The sequence below is a fragment of the Agelaius tricolor genome, unplaced genomic scaffold, assembly GCF_023055355.1.
Source record: "Agelaius tricolor isolate 1412-34295 unplaced genomic scaffold, bAgeTri1.0.p SCAF_1, whole genome shotgun sequence".
NCBI lineage: Eukaryota > Metazoa > Chordata > Aves > Passeriformes > Icteridae > Agelaius > Agelaius tricolor.
In genome coordinates, this window is record NW_027269261.1 from 41,743,532 (window position 1) to 41,762,560 (window position 19,029).

A 19,029-nucleotide genomic window follows, 5' to 3' on the forward strand; every position below is an offset into this window, starting at 1 on the left:
GTTATGTTTTCACACATTTCCAGTCATTTTATTTCCTTGTCTTTAGTTTTGTGGGTGGTTTTTTGGTGCCATGAAGAGATTTTTTTCCCCATAGAACCATAAATAAGTGCTCATGTTCAAAACTCATGAAGATCCGTACCAAAGAGCTTACAAAACTCTTGAGAAAGTGGAGAATAAGTTCTTGGTCACACTCTATTACCTGAATAATGTCAATCATTGATGTCCTTACACATACCTACAAGACTGAACATTTGTATTGTTTTAAAGGACTCACAAAGGAATGTACTGAAGGCCACATGGCTTTCTTGTGTAATGTTTCAAGTACTCTCATGGGAATCAAAAGCCAAGGAAACCAAATCGTTGGGATATTTGTAAGGCCAAGAAAAGTTAGAACTAGTGTTCACAGTCCAAAACTGGCATTTGACATGCTCGGCATTCTTATTTTTCCTAATGCAATTCAAATTCCCCTCCCTGTGAGTTGTTTATATTCATAGGAAAGATGTCTCATGCTAAGAATTATTTTCTTGTATTTTATTCTCTTTGGTTTGTGATGATTCATTGGTTCCTGAAATTCTCCAGCAGGAAGGCAATCCCCACTCACACCAACGAATCCCAATGACTCAGATGGGACTCAGAGAAGCAGCAGTTGCAAAATAAGATATATTTGTTCAAACACATGGGCCAAGACACAATACAGAGAAGCAGGACCAAAATTTCTCATTCACAATGCTATAAATAAAATTTGTGATTGTTTGCCAGATAAAGACTTCATGGGGAATGATGTCTTGTCAGAGATCCTAGGAAACCTGCTGTTTACAAACTTAAGACAGTCAGTGATCTTTTAGGAAAGCAACAGATTTCTTGGTTTGCTTGAAATGAACTGGTTTCCAGCAAGGCAAGAGGCTTAGCTAAGAGCTTAGCAAAATGGAATATTTTCTTTAAAGAAAAACTGTAACTATAAAAAAGGTAAAGAGATTTTGGATTATAAAACCTTTTTACAGTTTATTTCCTATTATTAATTTCTTAAAATATATATATAAAAATGAGGATCTGACTAAATGAATCAGGACGTCAATTGATAAATGTCTGTCCTTGTAAACAAATAAATAATTATATACAGTCTTTGGCAAAACAAAATGAAATTTCATCAGTCTCACTCTCTCACACACACTTGCAAGGAAAAAAAAAGAAAAAGAAATTAAAAAAACCCATCATAAATAATTTACATAGAATAGGAAAATTATGATACAGTCCAAATATTAACATCTTCATCCCTAAATTGATGTCTCTGACAAAACAAAAAACCCTACACAGCCATTACTCATTATATTTAATGAAGTCATCCTCCCTTCCACTTGGAAATTGGAGATGCCATTTGAAACACCAAAAGAAACTGAAATATTTAAAACCTCATGAAGAGGATTTGTGAAAACAACAAAAAATCCAAAACAAAAGAAAAACCAGCAACAAAACAAATTGAAATAAAATAAAAAATATTTGATAATATGAATATTATAAAATGTGCAATAAAGCCAGCAATTGTTGATTCCTTTCTAATGAATATAGCCACAAAACCTATTTCAAAGGAGAAAAAGTTGATTCAACATTTAGCTCACTGTGCCCTAGAAGAAGGCAGAGGTACTGTATTCTTCCATCAGGTATCGCATCTATGAATAAAATTACACCAGCCTGTGTTCTTTTTGTGAACAAAGCTCATACATCTTAAACAAAACAAAAATGTTAAACATGTCTATACTATTGTTTATCTGAGTAACTGTTGTATCTGTTTAGAATAAACACTGGTACCCCTTCAGCATTATTTAAGAAGTTCTATATACAGCAGACATAGGTAACAATACAAAAATATTAAAATTAGGGTAACTGGATATATATTAAGGTTCCATTTGTAAATTCCTTATTATTATTCATTTAACTTTAAAGTATACATGACTATAATCCATGGAACTATACTTAAATGTAGGCTATGCTTTGACAATATCTACATATTGTGATATGCTTTCAAAAATAGCTTTAAAATACCATTATTTGTGAATGTATTATTGATGGATTATATGCTTTAAAATCAATTATCAGAGAAGGTAGCTTGGTGTGATAATCACAATAAATACTAACAAAATATTTATAAATGGAACCTTAAATTCATATGTTACCAAATTAAGTAATGGCAGCATTGCCACCTTTTCAAAAACCCACATCAGGGTTCAGGATGTCAAAGTGCTTTTTGCAGCAGAGGTGGAAAAGTGGTTCAGGTTCATTTTGCTCCACATAGTCACGGTATATTCTTTATTACAAGGCAATGCAGAATATGATGAAAACAGGGCAACTGGAAATAATTTTTTGAAAGTCAGACAGTAGTGATAGCCTCAGATGTTTCAATGAATCACTCTTCCCTTTCACATGAGAGTTTCTAGTTCAATTCTCTTTGGCCTAAATAAAGCCCCTACTAAAGAATGCTTTAGGTTGCAAATTTGACAGTTCTACCAATAATCATTTTAAAGAGTGCTACTAAGAGCATCCTTATCAACTAAGCACCTTTTTGAATCAAGCAATGTTTATAATTGATCTTTAATAGCCAAAGTAATTTTCACTGTTGGTGTGGCCCACCATTACTCTGCTAAAATTAGACCCAGAAGCTCTGTGTTACTGAAGTCCAGTCTTTGTCAGAGCTAGGAAGTGTCAACCATGCACCCAAAAAATTAAGACACATTTTTCCTCACTTAAACATAACAACTGACAATCATCATCCCCCCTCTTTTTCTCCATATATATAAATACATTAAGTAATTACATTTTTATATGTAAACGTCATTCTTTAAAAAAGACAAGTAAACAAACAAACATGTTTTGCTAAGTTTTCACTCTACAAAAGTGTTCTAATGTATCAATCTGCTTTTGCTTCAGTGGTGGGTCCGACGTTCACGTTTAGGTTTCATTAGTCCTGGCTGTGAGAAGGCACTTGGGTGGAAGGGTGGCTGAAGCACTCCTGGCAGCTGGGAGGATCCTGGAGAGTGGAGCATGAGGAGAGAGGACAGGAGGTACACAAAAATAGAAACTGGGAGTACCAGGGTGTACTGAGGTGTCTGGGTTGCATAGCATCTACAGTACTTTGCTGGTAATGCAGCAACCACTGCTCAAGCATCTGAAAGAAATGGGAAAAATATATTAATTGTGATTGGGGTTTTTTTTGGTTAGGAACTCAATCAAAAAAGAACTCCACCATGATACACTTAAGAGATGCAGCATAACACTTTCTGTTCTTCATTTTCCTACAAACGGGAGGACATTTATATAAAACCACATGTGCCTACATAGAGAAAGAGACAAGCATGTGTATGTGCAGCTATGTATCTAGCTGCACGAAATAATATACAAGAAAACCTGGAAAAGCATTATCTGTATTTCAAAACATTTCAGACAAGGCATTACAGACAGACGTGCTCATTAAAGATATCTGCTCTCTTTTCCATGCCTCTCGAAAGAGGGGTGATCCAGAAGTATCTCTCTGCCTGCAGGTCATACTGAAATAGCCTACAGAGGACAGTGGATATATAGAGAGAATTCTAAGCAAGTCTTTCTCAGAAATTTCTACCTCATTTTTTCCAGGTGGATAGTATTAAACATCTGGGGTTTATTATTCAAATTGCGATTATTCTAGGGGCATTCATGGCATTTCACCAAAGGTCTTTGCCATGTTATGATATTACAGATTGCTTTTCATTTACAGGATACTTTTCATTTAGACACTTTGTGCTTGTTCCACAAGTTATGAAAGGCTTAAGCATTTTTCAGACATTTTTTGTAACTAACCTCTGCATTCATATTTGAGGTCAGAGAAATAGACCATCTCTTGAGAGAAGACAAAAAGACCTAATCGTCCACCAGCAAAAGTTGTATCATAGATTGGTCCAGAATCCACCATGACTTGTTTCCCTTCATAAACCAGAACTCTGTAAAGAAGGACATAAATTAAACAAAGAGGATAATACAGTATCCAGTGTAAGAGCTGGTAACAGTCTGTAAAACCTGGAGCAGAATTAATTTTAACAAGGCACCAGAAAGCCCAACCTCGTTGTAGGGATCACTTCTCATCTCTATCTCACACCCACGTGGCTGGCAGCCATAACACATTAATCAGAAGCAGTGGGACTGCTCCTTTAGTGTTTTCATGCACACCATCTGCAAAAGATTTCCCAGTTCTTTATTTAGAACAGTCATGTCTCCTGGAATGAACTATGTCATGTACTAGCATTCACTGATAAGCCCCTGTCCCAGTGAACTCAGGGGTTAGCACATGGCCTTCCTTGTCACATCACTGAACAAAGCTGTCTTTGCAGCTGTGTGAGCAGCTGATTTATTTATCTTTAGGTGCAAGGGCCAACATCAGAAATTGGAAGAACCATCCCTTTAGATTCAAACAAAGCATTAATTGGAGACATGCTGAATCTCAATTTCAGGCATTTTAAGAGCTTAATGAAAGCTAGAAGGATTTGGACACAAAGAGCTAGACTAACAATAAATTGGAAAAGGAGAACTTGGTTTTTTTGGTTCTTGGAGGTTTTTTTTTAGTCTTTCAGGCATCGACCCTGGAGACAAAAGACCTCGAAAGTCAGCACTTCATTTTCTTTCTTTATCAGAGAGACTGAATTTCCACAAACTTGGATCCTCTGCTTCTCCTGGGAAACTTTGAGACAGTCTAGATTTTTAGGCTCTCAGTCTCCTTGGCCAAATGAGAAATTACTCTATAGTTTATTAATTAGACTAGCTTTTGGAGTCAGAGATTATTGTCCTGCTTCAACTGACAATACATTAGTTATACACAGCAAGATGGCTTCACATGAGGATGACAACACTTGAGCAGCCTCCTAGAACACAGCAGTTAGGTAGGGGCAGATTTCTGTTTAGACAGAAATATATGTCCAGCACTTGTAATAAAGTGTTCTTTTCCCTGAAAAGTGCACAAAGAAAATTACAAAACTGCTCCCTGAGATCAGTATTTAATGAATGGTGAAAAGAACAGTAAAAAAAAGACAGATTTTCATGTTCATGTAATCCTATTTAATATAATTCTCAAAATATCAAAAACCCAAAACATATGGGAAGAGTTTAATAGTTCATTCAACCCATCAAAAATTACATAGCCCTTATCATGTTCATATGGAATTTATATTTCTGTACAAATAAATTGTTTCATGACTTCATTAGTGAAAAAAATAATTAATTCATTTTCTATCAGAACACCCTAACATATGAAGGAATTTAATGCCCCAAGCCACAGAATTTGCCATGTTGTATTAATCTAATGTGACACCAGTGGTAACATCATTTGTCTGACACTATGTAGATTCTGTAAAGGAAGTTACAGGTAACAGCAAAGTGAATTAAAAAAATAAAAGTTTCTTTTTGACCTTTATCAGTCAATGCTTTGTACTGCAATACACTGAACCATAAAGAAACTTCTCTCTTTACAAAAACAGGGAACTTAGTCTATCCTAATTTGTCTACACTTTGTCTTTCACAGACAAATGAAAACCTCCTGCACATAAACACAAGAAAGACGTTTGGAGGTAAGGTCTGACTCTACCCCATGAAAAATATCCTTTATAGTTCCAGTAGTAAGGAGAAGATAAAACTGACATGGGCAGTTAATCCTCAGTCTTTGGAACATCAGCTAAACAGCTGGGCTCTACAGAAAGTCATTTGCCACATCTCCCTTTGTGCATTACAGATGTGCTCATGGCCACTTCGGCAGTGTCTTGTGTAAGCCACTACGGGAGACAGGATGCTGAAGTAGACAGGCCCTTGGCCTGCTTCCCTGAGGCAATGCTCATGTTTATAATTATTTTCATTCACTGAAATTCCACAGACTGGGGAGCAATCTCATGTTCTAATCTCGCTTTGAGTTTTGCTCAGGAATTTTTGGTCTCCTTACAGAAAAGCTATTGAGAAAGAGGCCTATTTTTTTTTTCTTTGATTTAAGGGTATTTAGTTGATGTAAATATTGAACCATCCAGACCAAATTAAATACATCTGAAAAGAAAAGTAAATTATTCTGAAGATAATAAAATGTTCCCAAAATGTTGGACAAACTGTCACACAAGTAACAATTATCAGAAACAACAATGAAACTGAGAACATAGCTTTTAAATCAACAGAGACAAAAGCATTGCTACTAGAAAATGTAGAAGTACAGAAATATTTCTTACTTTATTAATCCTGTTTTAGGCCTATGAATCAAGTGCCACCTGTAAGCAGTATAATCTTTCCAGCCAATGTTCTTGGGATCATGCCACAAAGTACGCACCTACAGTAGGAATACAAATGCTTTATTAGAAACACACCATGCCCCAGTAACTCCACATCCACCACTGTAACTGCCAAAGCTTGTTTTCTGCAGAGTATGAAACTGAAAATAGTTTAACATTTGACTGTATCATCAAAAGACTTCTTTTATGGGGTGAAAGTAATGGAAATTTCTGTCTTAAACTGTTGATCAGTTATTCACCTGCAGTTTCACAGCTAGAGTCACTGAAGACAGTTACGGCATTGAACCTTCACTTCCCTTATGAGGTCACAGAATTGGCCAAATTAGAAGAGACCCACAAGGATCATCAAATCCAACTCCTGGCCATGCAAAGGACCACCCCCAAAAGTCACATCATGTGTCCAAGACTATTGTCCAAAGGCATTTGGAACTCTTTGGGTTTGCACATACATACAACCAGGCTGACAGAGCTGATGCTGAATGAGTGCCTCCAGTGAGGGAGAGGAACTGCAGCTTGTACAGATGTTACTGCCTGTGGCTGCTAGTTGAAAACTTCCATTCAGTGACAGTCCTGTGAATTCCTATCCACAAGTGAAGCCCTACCAACATAATTTCCAAAATGCACAAGTTTCTTCCATGCTTGGAACAGCAGCAGTTTTTCTCTCTTTTTTTCAATGTCTTCTCTTTTTCTGTCACTGTACTCTAAACCATGTATAATTCAAACAAGCTGTAACACCAAAGAAGCAAGTGCCAATACAGAAGTAACAAAGGATTTCTGTATAACTGAGACATCTCTCTCGTTTTCTTTCTGATCACACCTCATCCTCTCTTTTATGTGATTGTCTTTGAAATACAATGCATGCGTTACAATTGACACTACTAATAAGGGAATTGAAGAAAAACTGATAAACATGCACAAAAATTGAGGTGTGAAAGGGAATTCTTTTTGAAACATGTCCCTTATTTTTAAAATATTAGTCATGCACTGTTGGCCTAAAGTTTTAAATCTCTCACCTGTCCAGGGGTGTTTCCTGTGTGCCAGAGAGCATTTCGTAAGTGCTCACCAGTACCAGTTGTTGAATTCACTACTTTGAGTGACACACCAGAATAGCCATAAGCCCTGGTGGGTTTGTCCTCCCAATAGGTCTGAGTGACCTGCTTCCACATCAGAACATAAAACCGACTGCTGGACTGGTAGCCAAACACAAAGCCGGCGTAGTCGTCGTCACGGTCTGTGTTAACATAGAATGTCCCGCTGAAGTCAACAGAGCTGAACTCATCGTAGCCTGGAAGAGGACAAGAGAGACAAACCACTGAGTTACAATGCTGGCTCCAGTTACACACACCCAAGAGTCCCAGCTACAGCCTGAATTTTGGCAGGAGACATAAGTGGTATTTCCCAGTTTCCTCACCTGTAGAAGAGGAGGTAATTACACTTGCCTGCATGGAGGCTTCTGGAGAGAAGTAAGTTGCTTACAAGGGCCATTGAAGAGAGCAGGCACTACACCTACAAAATTTTTTTCAGTTGGGTATTTTATGTATGTTACAGTCAGTGATGAGATGAATGGACAAGAAATGCAGACAGCATTGAGCTGTTTATACTTTGGGCATATACACTGCCTCCATCATTAGTCCAATGTTAGCAGCACTGAAAAGGTGCATTTATGTACCTTTTTTCCTACCTTTTCTACCATTTTATCTACTTTCTTTTTCCCTTTCCTTATCACAGAATTACTTGTTACTTTTCCAAAGATGATCACATCTGATACTCACCTACAGCTATTCCAGGATCAGAGTTAGCAGTCTGCACCAGTTCCTTGCCTTGATGACGAATAACCCAGTTGGGATCAATCTGAGCTGTTCCCTTGGGGTCCAGAGGGACCATCTGGAACTTTCTGAAATCAGTTTCACTGATGGCATTGTTTTCAGGGCATACATCATAGATATCTGGAACATTGTCATTGTCAAAGTCATCTTTGCAAATATCACCTCTGCCATCACCTGTAAGCAATGTGAATAAGCAGAGGCAATTGTTAGCAATTTATCCGGCCCCAGTTTATACACCACTTTGGAATCAGGGTGGGAAAAGTTGGAAGTTTGCTGTGTCGATGTAATTCACTAATGCTTGCATTACATTTTCAGTTTGATTTGTTCCAGATGTGGATAGAACACCACATTTTAACATGTGCTGCACAAATCAATTCAAAGAATATCATTAAAATCTTAATCTTCCACATATCACTAAATATGATACATTACTAAATATTTATATATTCTTGATCACATTAAACTATTTTTAGACTCTTATCACTGTCTTAAGATTCTTTCTGCAAGAATCCATCTAAGACCCCACAGATTGCAGATGTGTCACCTCTATGCCAAAAATAAGGGGGGAGATTGTTGCAGTAAAATATGCATACATGCTTAGCCACTCTCTCACTTGTAGGTAGAACAATTTGGCTTATAAATAACATAGTGCTTCAGAAAAATGCATGAGAAAAGAAGGCAGCACTACATTCAACAGGACTAGCCTCAGAAGAATGAAAAAATTAAGTTTTGTATTCGATTGTAGGAAGTTTTTTAGAGCACAAAAAAGTACAGCTCATCTATAGCTGTGCTTCTGCTCAACACTTTTACTACACTAAATATTTTAGAAAAACTAAAAATTATTTCCTTTCTTAGTTTACCTATAATATTAATGGACACCAAGAGACATGAATAGCAAGAAGTATAGCCTCAAACAGCAAGAAGTAAAAGGAGGCATCTATTAAAAAAACTCATGCCAATGACTCCATTATTCCATGGCATACAATAGCAAAAAGACCTGAAAATAATGTAGAAAAGCTTGACTAGACAAGTATAGAAACAAATTCCCAAATGGCTCCAACTTTTACAACAGAAACCACTGGATATTACATTGGGTACTAATGCAAAACCAGCGCTGCCAATTTGTTTCTATCCTCACATAGCAGAGCATCTGTTTTTTGGGGTTTTTTCCCCCAGTGTTTATGACTGCCCTAAGAACATGGGAATTAACACAGTGGGAAATAGCAATGACCCAACTCATTCAATACTGACCTACTACTAGATGTTTCACAGCAAAATGGAAAGCTACGTTACCATGACTAACCAACACAGTATTACCCGAGTATGGAGCTTTCAGACAGAAAGCTGAAGGAGTTTTAGCAAACAGCCAAAAAGAAAAGACTAATTAGAGAAAATTGAAACATCTAGTGTCTCAGGGCTCTCTGCAGCTCATATGTGGTAAAATAGTCCCATTTTCCACCTGGGATATGTACCACAGACAACTCCAAATCCTGACCAGCTGTGTGTTCCTCCACCTGTTTGTCTTAGCACTCATTGGAGAAAAGGGAATTAATTTCCTATTTTGTTTCCTTTGCCAAATCAAAGAGATAATTCACAGAAGAATCTAATTATTCACTAGAAGTCCAGCTGATGTTCATTTGGTAGTGAGTTGCTGCTGACAACATTCATTCCCTGTCAAGGAAAGTTAGAAAGTGTTTGTTTATCCAGTCACATCCAACAGCTCTCTCCAGGGCCTCATCTTTATGTGCTAAAACTCCTATCTTCAAGAGCATGGGAGCAATTTTTGGCTTTATTTACCCCTTTTCCAAGATTTCTGTTGGACTTGCTGCTAATGACAGTGATGAGCTGGCTAAACTGATTAAGTATACGCTTCTTCTGAATCATTAATCCATACATCAATGTAGTTTCTTTTACAAGAACCAGATAATGGATAACTTAAATTATCTCAGCTTGGGGATCACCCTTATTCTGGATTTATGAAATTAAGGGGCTATTCCAGGGACTGGCAAATATAAAGATATTTTGGACACATATAATAGGACTGAAAGGTTATATAAATTAAGAGCTACTACTGACTACCAACCAGAAACTTCCTACTGACAGCATTGTCTTACCAGGAAATCAGACAAGGCTCAGCATTTTATCTTTCTAAATGTACATAAAAACATATTGTGTAAGTAATAAATTCTGCTTTCAATTTCTACAGCACAGCCATGGAACAGCTCCAGCAAGTTGTATAACTGGGAACAGAAATTGCTTACCTGCATTTATTGCAAGGGTCATTACTGTAAATATATTTGGTTGTTTTTAAAGGATCATAAACATTTTCAAAATTAAAATTGTAATTGTGAAACTATTTCATTATTTAAATAATGCCAAGCACAGAGAAGTACTGTCTGAGGTGACCAAAAACATTTTACCAAAAAAAAAAAAAGGCCAATTTCGTATCCATTTTTTAACTGCGACATGTATATCATCAAGACTTATTTAGAGCAGTCTGTAAAAAAAATTTTGAGAAAAGATTCTTAGAAGTCAATTTAAAGAAAAACAATTGACTTAAAAAATCCTGAAGAAATAGTCTGTTTCTCAAAATAAAACTGTAGTAAACCACTTTTTTTTATTTTAATTTTCAGATGGAAAGTGAAACAGCTTACTTTTCATTTTTTAAGACATTGGTATTTCAAGCTATTTGAAATATTTTCTGACACTTTTAATATTTCAATTAAATGTAAAAATAAGAATATTAACAAAAAACATGGATTTTTTTGGTTTTAAAAAAATTTCTTAAAGGTTTTCTCCTGTAATTAAGTATGTGCATGTTTGAGCTCCTGTCAAAGACATTTCCTAATGCTCTAACCCTTGACCAAACCGAGCAGTTCAGTTCCATCTAATTCCTGGTATCTCAAATGTCAAAAGCAGCTCGGTTTGCTGTGAAGTCTCTCTTCACCAGATATTAATGCACCAAGATCAAAATCAGACACTAAGAACTAAATGAAATTCATATGACCTTGCTCTTACCATCTGAGTCCTCCTGCTCAGGGTTGTATCTGAGGCGGCAGTTGTCCCTGTCATCTGGGACACCATCATTGTCATCATCAGGGTCACAGGCATCTCCTTTACCATCCTGATCGTGGTCAGCTTGGTTAGCATTGGGGATGTAAGGGCAGTTATCCTGGTTGTTTTGGTGGCCATCTTCATCTATGTCCTCATTATTGTCACACTGGTCACCAACAAGGTCATTATCTGCATCAGTCTACCCCAAAAAAGAATTGCGCAGAGTAATTTTATTATTTTTACTCAATACAGAAGTACAGCTCATGGTACTTAATGCTCAACATGGTACTTAACTGCTCAACACTTCTCTTCAAGGGCTTCTGTAGTGACAAATATCACAATGACAACCGTGCTAAAAGCACAAGCATAACTTCAAGCTAGTATGGCAACTTATTCTTCGATCAGTGGGTAAGATCGGGTCCCCAGGATACTTGCAGGGCAGGGCTTTACTTGCAGATGGATTAAAGCAATCATCACTGTACTTCCCTTTCATCTGATACAAAGGGATCTCACAATATGAGATGTGAAAGTGAGCAATATAGTTCCACCTTTTCAGCTCTCAGTACAGGGACTGATAGAAATTCCTGTGGTCTTTTCTCTGCCCTTGTTTTGATGTTACCATTAAGGTAACTGAATTCATTTACCTGGTCTGGATTATGCATCAATGGACAATTATCACACTGATCACCAACTCCATCACCATCTGTATCACTCTGGTCTGTGTTGTAGACGTAAGGGCAATTATCTCGTTCATTAAAAATGTCTAGAGGAAAAAAACCAACAAAATATTGAAAAAATCAAAATGGTACAACATACAACACAGACAGCCATAGACTGTAGGAATCACCAGTGAAGAAGCAAGGCTCTTAAGGGGCTCATAAGGTTTCTGATTGCTACAACATCATTGCTAGAAATAGTTGAAATTAATCTTAGAAAAAAAATTATGGTATCAATTCCATTTTCTTATCACAACAAAATTTTCTGTATGTATTTACCTATGGAAAAATAAGTGCTGATTATGTCTTAAGAATCTATTTTTTTTTAATTGAATAACAGGTAAAGGGGTGGGGTATTTTTCTTTTAATAATTTGGTTTGGGTTTTATTCCCCTACTCTAAGAAATGGCATAGAATGCACAGCTACATCAGGCTCAAACTTGTGAACTTTTGTATAGAAACAACTGTATTAATATTCAGCTGCCTCACCATTAAATAACTTAATTTTACCAGAACATGTGCATCATTAATTGTATAGTGCGCCAAATTTTCAAAAGAAACTGTTCCTCCTCAGGAAGCTTCATTATAAAACCAATAATCTACTTCAAAATTATAAGATGAAAAGAAACAAACACACGTTGGCATATCTTTCTGGGAAAGATACAAGGACTCTTCCCTGTATTACATGGTCCCGTAAATTTGTATAATCTTTCAGCCAATAACATATGATTGGATTTTTCTTCAAATGCAGAACTACCACAAGCACTACTATGAACCTGATGATCAGAGGGAGGATAGGATATCTTCAAAATGTTCAGAACCTAAAGTCTGATAAGCATTCAAATGTTTAAAACATTGAGCAAAACCCAAAGCTAGATTTCTTCAACTTTTAGTATTTCTGTCTCTTCACACATTTGAAATGCCACAGGGATATGATTTCTGAACAATATTTAAGTGGCTTTCCCCCATTCTTATTCTGATCAAAGTGGGGTTATATAGCAATGTACTGGTGGAGGAAATAAGCACAATATTTTAAGACATACTAAAAAATGTGTATTTGGATTACTGTGAGTTTTGCATACTTATACATTCATAGAAAAGCAGATTACTTTACTATGGATATTGTCTTAACTGTGTGAATGTTCTGATGTTCTTTTCCCTTCCTAAAAGGAAAAGCAAAAGTCAACAGAAGTGTCATATTAGGCCCTGATTACTTTGGAACACAAATGAGAGAAAGAATTTTTTTAAGATTACACTGATAAAGACATGCTGTGATTTATTCTTTAGTAATATTAATTGTAGTCATTTAGGGACTGTATGGGCAACCATACTACACAGGGCAGATGAACCTCAGCCTTTTCTGTCTTGTCCAACATTTCTGAGCTGCTAGACCCGATTTTATTCCACATATAAAAGCAAGTAGCCAATCTCATCGGCCATAAAGCAAAGTGCACTTGTGGAACAGCACCTAATTCTCAAAAGTGAAATCATACCATCTCCATCAATGTCCACAGCACATGAGTCACCCTCCCCATTGTTGTCTGTGTCAATCTGAGCAGGGTTGTGCACATAGGGGCAATTGTCACAGCGGTCACCAACTTCATCCTTGTCATAATCAAACTGGCGAGGGTTGAACAGAAGAGGGCAATTGTCCTAGTGAGAAAAAAAAAATAGATTTCACAATATAAATCACAACTCATGAGAGCATACTATGACAGGGTAACTCCTGTTCATCTTGGACAGAATTCAAAAACCAAATATTAATCCACTATTTTTTTAACAGACAAGCTGTACCTATACTGAAGGTCTTGGTGGTAACAGGATGGCACCTGGACAGCCTGTACAAAATGGTCTCTTTTGCACAAACATGTGAATTGTGCTCACTATCTCATAGGGAGAGCAACAGGCATTTGAACTGGATCTGTACTCAGACATTTAAATAAAGGTGTATCACTGGTTCATGTACTTAAAAAAATCAGAACATGTTGCAAAATCAGGTCAACTTCCGCTGCATTTTGTAACTTTCGAAAAACAAAAAAGAAACAACTAGAATTATTACTTTGACTTTTTTGGAACAAACTACTGTGGGTATTTTGAAGTTTATATCACATACTTTGACTTTTCAATTTAAACAAGTATTGAATTTTTATTGGTTGTGTTCTATTGAACAAGATAATACAATATAAAAAGTTTTTAAAAATGTTAAAATGAAATACTCTCATTTCCCAAAAATCTTTTTACCTGAGACATTTAAATGGAATTTTGAAAATTTCCTATCATTTTAATTGAAAAGTCTGCCAGAAGAATAATTCTTATATTTCACACATTCCCAAATTGCTCATGGACTTTTTCACATGCACAAGAAAGTACTCAGTGTGAAACACAAAGAAGAAAGAAAGAAAACCAAAACAGTAGAAGTGAGGGCTACAACAGTGGCATGGAATCTGAAGGGAGATAATAAGGAAAAAAATCTTTAAAGTTCTTTTTTCTCTGCTAAATAGAAAAAAACCCACATTTAATAGGAAATATTTTTTTAGCACAATACTTTAAATTCCCCAGAAATACGTTTCATATAATCAAGGGCAACATATGGAGGCAAGTCAAAATTTCATGCTGTTCATAAAACAATTTCTAGCTTCAAAAACTACTCATACTATTTCTTTATCAAATTATTTTTTGCTGGGTTTTTTGTTTGGTTTTTTTTTTTTAAGTTTTCCAAATAGAGACCAGATGAACACAGCTCTTGCCCAACTTTAACCATCTGAAGTTCTAGAGCATCTAGGTTGCCTCTGAAGGAAACAAAGAGGAACAGTAAAATTCTAATAACAATTCACTCATGCTAAACATGTTCTGAAAAGCCAGGGTGAAGCAAACTCTCAAAGTGCCTCTATCTTTTTGTTGATTGTACAAGGCAACAGTTTTAGACTAAGGCTATCTTTTAGACTCTGCAGGTAAATGAATTTGTCTTCTGGGCGGATCTGAAGGAAAGTATAAATCAGGCTAGGTATTTTCCTCCCATTATTTTCCTTTGATACTGGCTGTGTTTATAGTTGTTTCAGAAAAAAGTTACAATGAATAAAAAGAACATCTTATATATAATATTACCAGCTTTTCAAATACAGTAGACTTGTTACTCTCCCATTAAAATATAAAAAATCCCAAACTACTTTCCATTAAACTGTTTTCACATACATAACTGAACTCAAAACTGATACAGAGAACATAGGTCCTGGGGCTCCCCAGGCTGCTTTGCTCTGCACAGCACTACTCTCCTTTGACTGAACACAGCTTCACTCTGCACTACCCATCATTCAGGGAAGGAAGTGCAGAATAACTCAGTTGAAGCTCTGAAAAATAAAGTTCACATCTATTGTAATACTTTTCTTTAAAATCAGATGTTTAGGTCAAACATATTGCAGACAGATAGCTTACTTTGTCATCTTCGACACCATCATTGTCATCATCCTCATCACAGGCATCTCCTTTGCCATCTTTATCAAAGTCTTCTTGGCCAGAGTTAGGCAGAAGAGGGCAGTTATCCTGGCCAAAAGAAATAATCAATACATTATGCTTACATTAGGTCAGGATAACTTGCCTGGGCAGAATAGTAGATATGGTACACCAGAGACTATAAAACCAGAGCAATCAGCTAAGTACTTTTGAAAGTGCCTGGTTTTTTGTTGCCAATTCATTTTCTGCTTTCATATTGTAAAGTAAGTGAAATGCAGCTGCAAATCATTTTATTTCCCAGCTGCTATTAGTGTGACATTTCTGGTAAATTTTAGAGGGAACTAGCAAAGAACAAACACACCACACGCACAGACATGCACTCTTACACCAACTTTTTGTAGACAATTCGTGAGATATGTTTGAAGATTACAGAAAAAATCAGCAGGTTTTGTTGCCAGAAAAATAAAAAAGCCAAGCCAAGAGAAGGTCTTCAGAAACAGCTGTTCATATGGAAGTTACTGCACAGCAATGGAAAGTACTACACATCAATGAAGGGGAAGACTCTAAGAAAGGATTTTGAAAAAAGTGTCTTTATACTGTTCTGCAAAACAGTACCTTTGCACTCCCAGGGCTTTAAAATAAAAGTCAAACAGCTCCTCTTTATTTTGTGACACAGCTTTGTAAAGAATGATTATTTTATAAAAACAATTCTTAAGTTACACTGAAAAATAAGTAAAATAGCTTGCCAAACTTTTTATATGCATTTTTTTTTAAATACTAAAATCACCTAAAATGGACTTCAACTCTACCACTTGCTATGAATAAATACATCTATGAAAATACACTCTGTTATTCTCATCTTTACTCACATTCCACATCTACCTCACCCAAAACTGAATCTGTCAAAAGAGTGTACAAATATCTCCTTTGTAACACATACTCTAAAAAATTAATATTATAGTAAGGCGTTTTCAATCTCAGCAGTTCTAATAGTGCAGACAATTAAGAAAAAGAGTACTGGAAATATTGTGATAAATATCAAATCCCCAAAATTTTTATCAAATACCTGTGAAGAGTCTTGACTATCCACCTCAACACTGGTTACCAGTAATACAAAAAAAAATTTAAATAATGAAAGAAAATAGTCACAAGAGTAAGTTAATTTTCAGTTATTATCAGCTCAAGGAAAGAAGTTTTTTAAAATCAAATTACTCAGCTAGGATATTTTGTAAAGAACACAAGGGCCTGAAAATTTGTGGTAGTATTAAAGGGTTTTTTTGGCAGGTGGAGAGGTCCTCTTAATGAAGTACTTGTGTCTATTAGATCAACACATATTACACAAAGCATTAAACAATCTTTGGAAACAGGGTTTTTTCTGAATGGGTTCAGCATGTTGTATTTAACCAAAACTAATGCTTTGTGTTACATCAAGAGTGAACATGTGCAAATTCTGATGACAGGAACTGAAAGAAATATATATGAAGTGCAACAGCTAAGTTGGCTGAATCTACAAGGAACACACATCAATTGCAGTGAGGAAGACCAACATTTGAGGCCCAAATTTCCATCCATATCTGAAACCCTTTGGCTGATAGAGCCCAGATTCATACAAGTGACTTATTCTCTCAAACAGCCTGATTTGAAACTTTCCTAGTCCCTTGGTCTGTATTTGTTTTAACCACTTTAGAAGTCTAGAGTTCAGTTATTTTTACATTTCTTTCAATTTTGTTTTTTTTTTTTTTTGCAGAAGTTGCTAGAACCTCAAGAAGATTTATAGGCAGATCACTTTAACACAGAGAAGAAGGAAAAATGTTTCAGGTCTGGGAAAATTTTCTCAGAAGAGAAAATCTTACCCTTACAGCCATGACTAATTAGCAGGACACTTGAGCTTCTGCCTAGTAATCCTATGCAGGTAATCCAGTGTTGTCAGTGGCCCCACAGGTAGGTGTTTAAAACTGAATACCTGCACATGCCTTCTGCTCTGACAAAACTCCTCCATCCCAGTTGCTTAACTTGTTGCTGCAAACAGTATATGCCCCTCTGTATTGTGCCTGTCATTCAGCCATCAGCAAGGCCACCACTTAGAACTAGGATCCAGGGAATTGCCTGTCAGGGGGTGCCTTCACCCCTCAGCTATTTGAACCATTGTTAAACTGGTGGAACAACTTTCAGCCTGGTTTCCTACAGCATCAGGACAAGAGCTACAAGGAGGCTGCTCACCATTTTTGAGCAATTCCCACTGGAAGGAACCTCAGGCCGTGAAACCAAGAAAGACTTGGTGTGCTTCAGATGAGAATAGAACCAGGTCCCAGGGAACATATCTGGTGGACACAACCTAATAAACCTACATGCTACCATTTTTAGGCTCCGTGATGCTGTTTTTTCTCATTGGTGTAGTAATGTTTCATTGTTCACTACAACAGCACAGCAAGATTGAATAGGTGCCATTTGCCAGGTGTAGAGCCAATGGGGGTGGGCAGGTCAGGTGATTCCCCTTGAGAGGGTGAGAGCTGGGATTTCACATCTCTGAAGGGCAAGAGAGGCTGAATCTCTCATCCTGCTCCTGTGAGCCTTTGCAATAAGGAGAACGCCTCTAATTAGTCACATTCATTCCTCTCTTAGGCTCCTATTGTTAAAAATGATCTCAGGCTCTGAATCCAGTTGTCACAGTGTGTGGTCTGCTTAACTCTTTAAAAGGAAGGGTAGTCCAAGACAGCATTTTGAACTCTAGCCCTTACATGGTGTCAGTGTCTTTTTACAAGCCCTGCAGGTAGGATTTCACACTGGCCTGGTCCCTGAGATCCTTGGTTGGTTCTCACTAGCTCTGTGCCTCACACCCATGCTTTAGGCAACTCCTGCTCAGTGTGCTAACTCCATTCACAAGCATCACAATTGTCCATGTGTTCTGATTAGGAAGAAATCCAAGGCAGAGGACTCTGGATTTAATTTTGATAATCCCTTACTGCATTTTACCAGATTAAGTGAATATACATTTCACAATCTCCTAGAAAACGAGCATACTGTAACAGTCAAAGCTTACTGAAAGCACCAGCTTAATGAATTAAAAGGGTTACTCACAACTATTTAGGAAAAAGTGAAAATGTTGTTAACACATAGCATTTTTATCAACCTTTTTCACCTACCTTCACACAGTGGTACGTTGCATTGGCAGCACAGACCAAGTTGTTATTAGGCCAGCCATCCAAATCTGAATCCTCACCACAGATGCGGCCATCACCAGCATAACCTGTCCTACATTCACATTTGTACATTGGATCACTGAAATGGCCCAGATAGATGCACTCTGCAGACTTGTGGCAGCTGTGTGTCTTGTCCTTGCATGGATTCTCAGGTTCACAGACCTATAAATGATGGAGCATATTCAATGAAACTTGATAATCACAGCCATCTGTGTGTGCCTCAGCTTTGTCAAAATCAGACCAGTTTTTTAGAGCTCTGAAGACAGGAACTTTGTTTTGATTGTGGTTAGTAAATCATACTGCTCTCTCAGTTCACAACTCCAACAAATATGTACAATGAATATAATTAAGACAAACCACGAGAAAAATTGGAAATTATTTAAAAAGCAATTAAAGTGGTTAACAATCTCAGAACTGTATCTGCCTTCTTCCAGATGTCACTAAACCCCAGAAATTAACTGCAACAGAAAGGAGATTGTACTCACCTCTTTTCTTCAGTG

At 36.7% G+C, this 19,029-nt stretch overlaps 1 protein-coding gene across 3 annotated transcripts in view; it reads right to left on the minus strand.

Annotated features, from left to right (window-relative positions):
* Nucleotides 1-642: 642 nt before the first annotated feature.
* The window catches only part of THBS2 (thrombospondin 2), a 33,159-nt gene continuing 14,772 nt past the window's right edge, over nt 643-19,029 (minus strand). For 2 of the 3 annotated variants that reach the window (XM_071431177.1, XM_071431164.1), the window contains exons 13-22: nt 18,473-18,691; nt 15,312-15,419; nt 13,373-13,532; nt 11,809-11,927; nt 11,129-11,363; nt 8,057-8,284; nt 7,298-7,569; nt 6,225-6,322; nt 3,829-3,968; nt 643-3,160 (exon numbers count right to left, since the gene is read on the minus strand). In XM_071431177.1, the coding sequence (XP_071287278.1) occupies nt 3,153-3,160; nt 3,829-3,968; nt 6,225-6,322; nt 7,298-7,569; nt 8,057-8,284; nt 11,129-11,363; nt 11,809-11,927; nt 13,373-13,532; nt 15,312-15,419; nt 18,473-18,691 (1,587 nt within the window). In that variant the 3' untranslated portion in view covers nt 643-3,152. Of the gene's footprint in view, nt 3,161-3,828; nt 3,969-6,220; nt 6,323-7,297; nt 7,570-8,056; nt 8,285-11,128; nt 11,364-11,808; nt 11,928-13,372; nt 13,533-15,311; nt 15,420-18,472; nt 18,692-19,029 lie in introns of those variants that run through there. The other variant, XM_071431172.1, reaches the window with a different exon arrangement.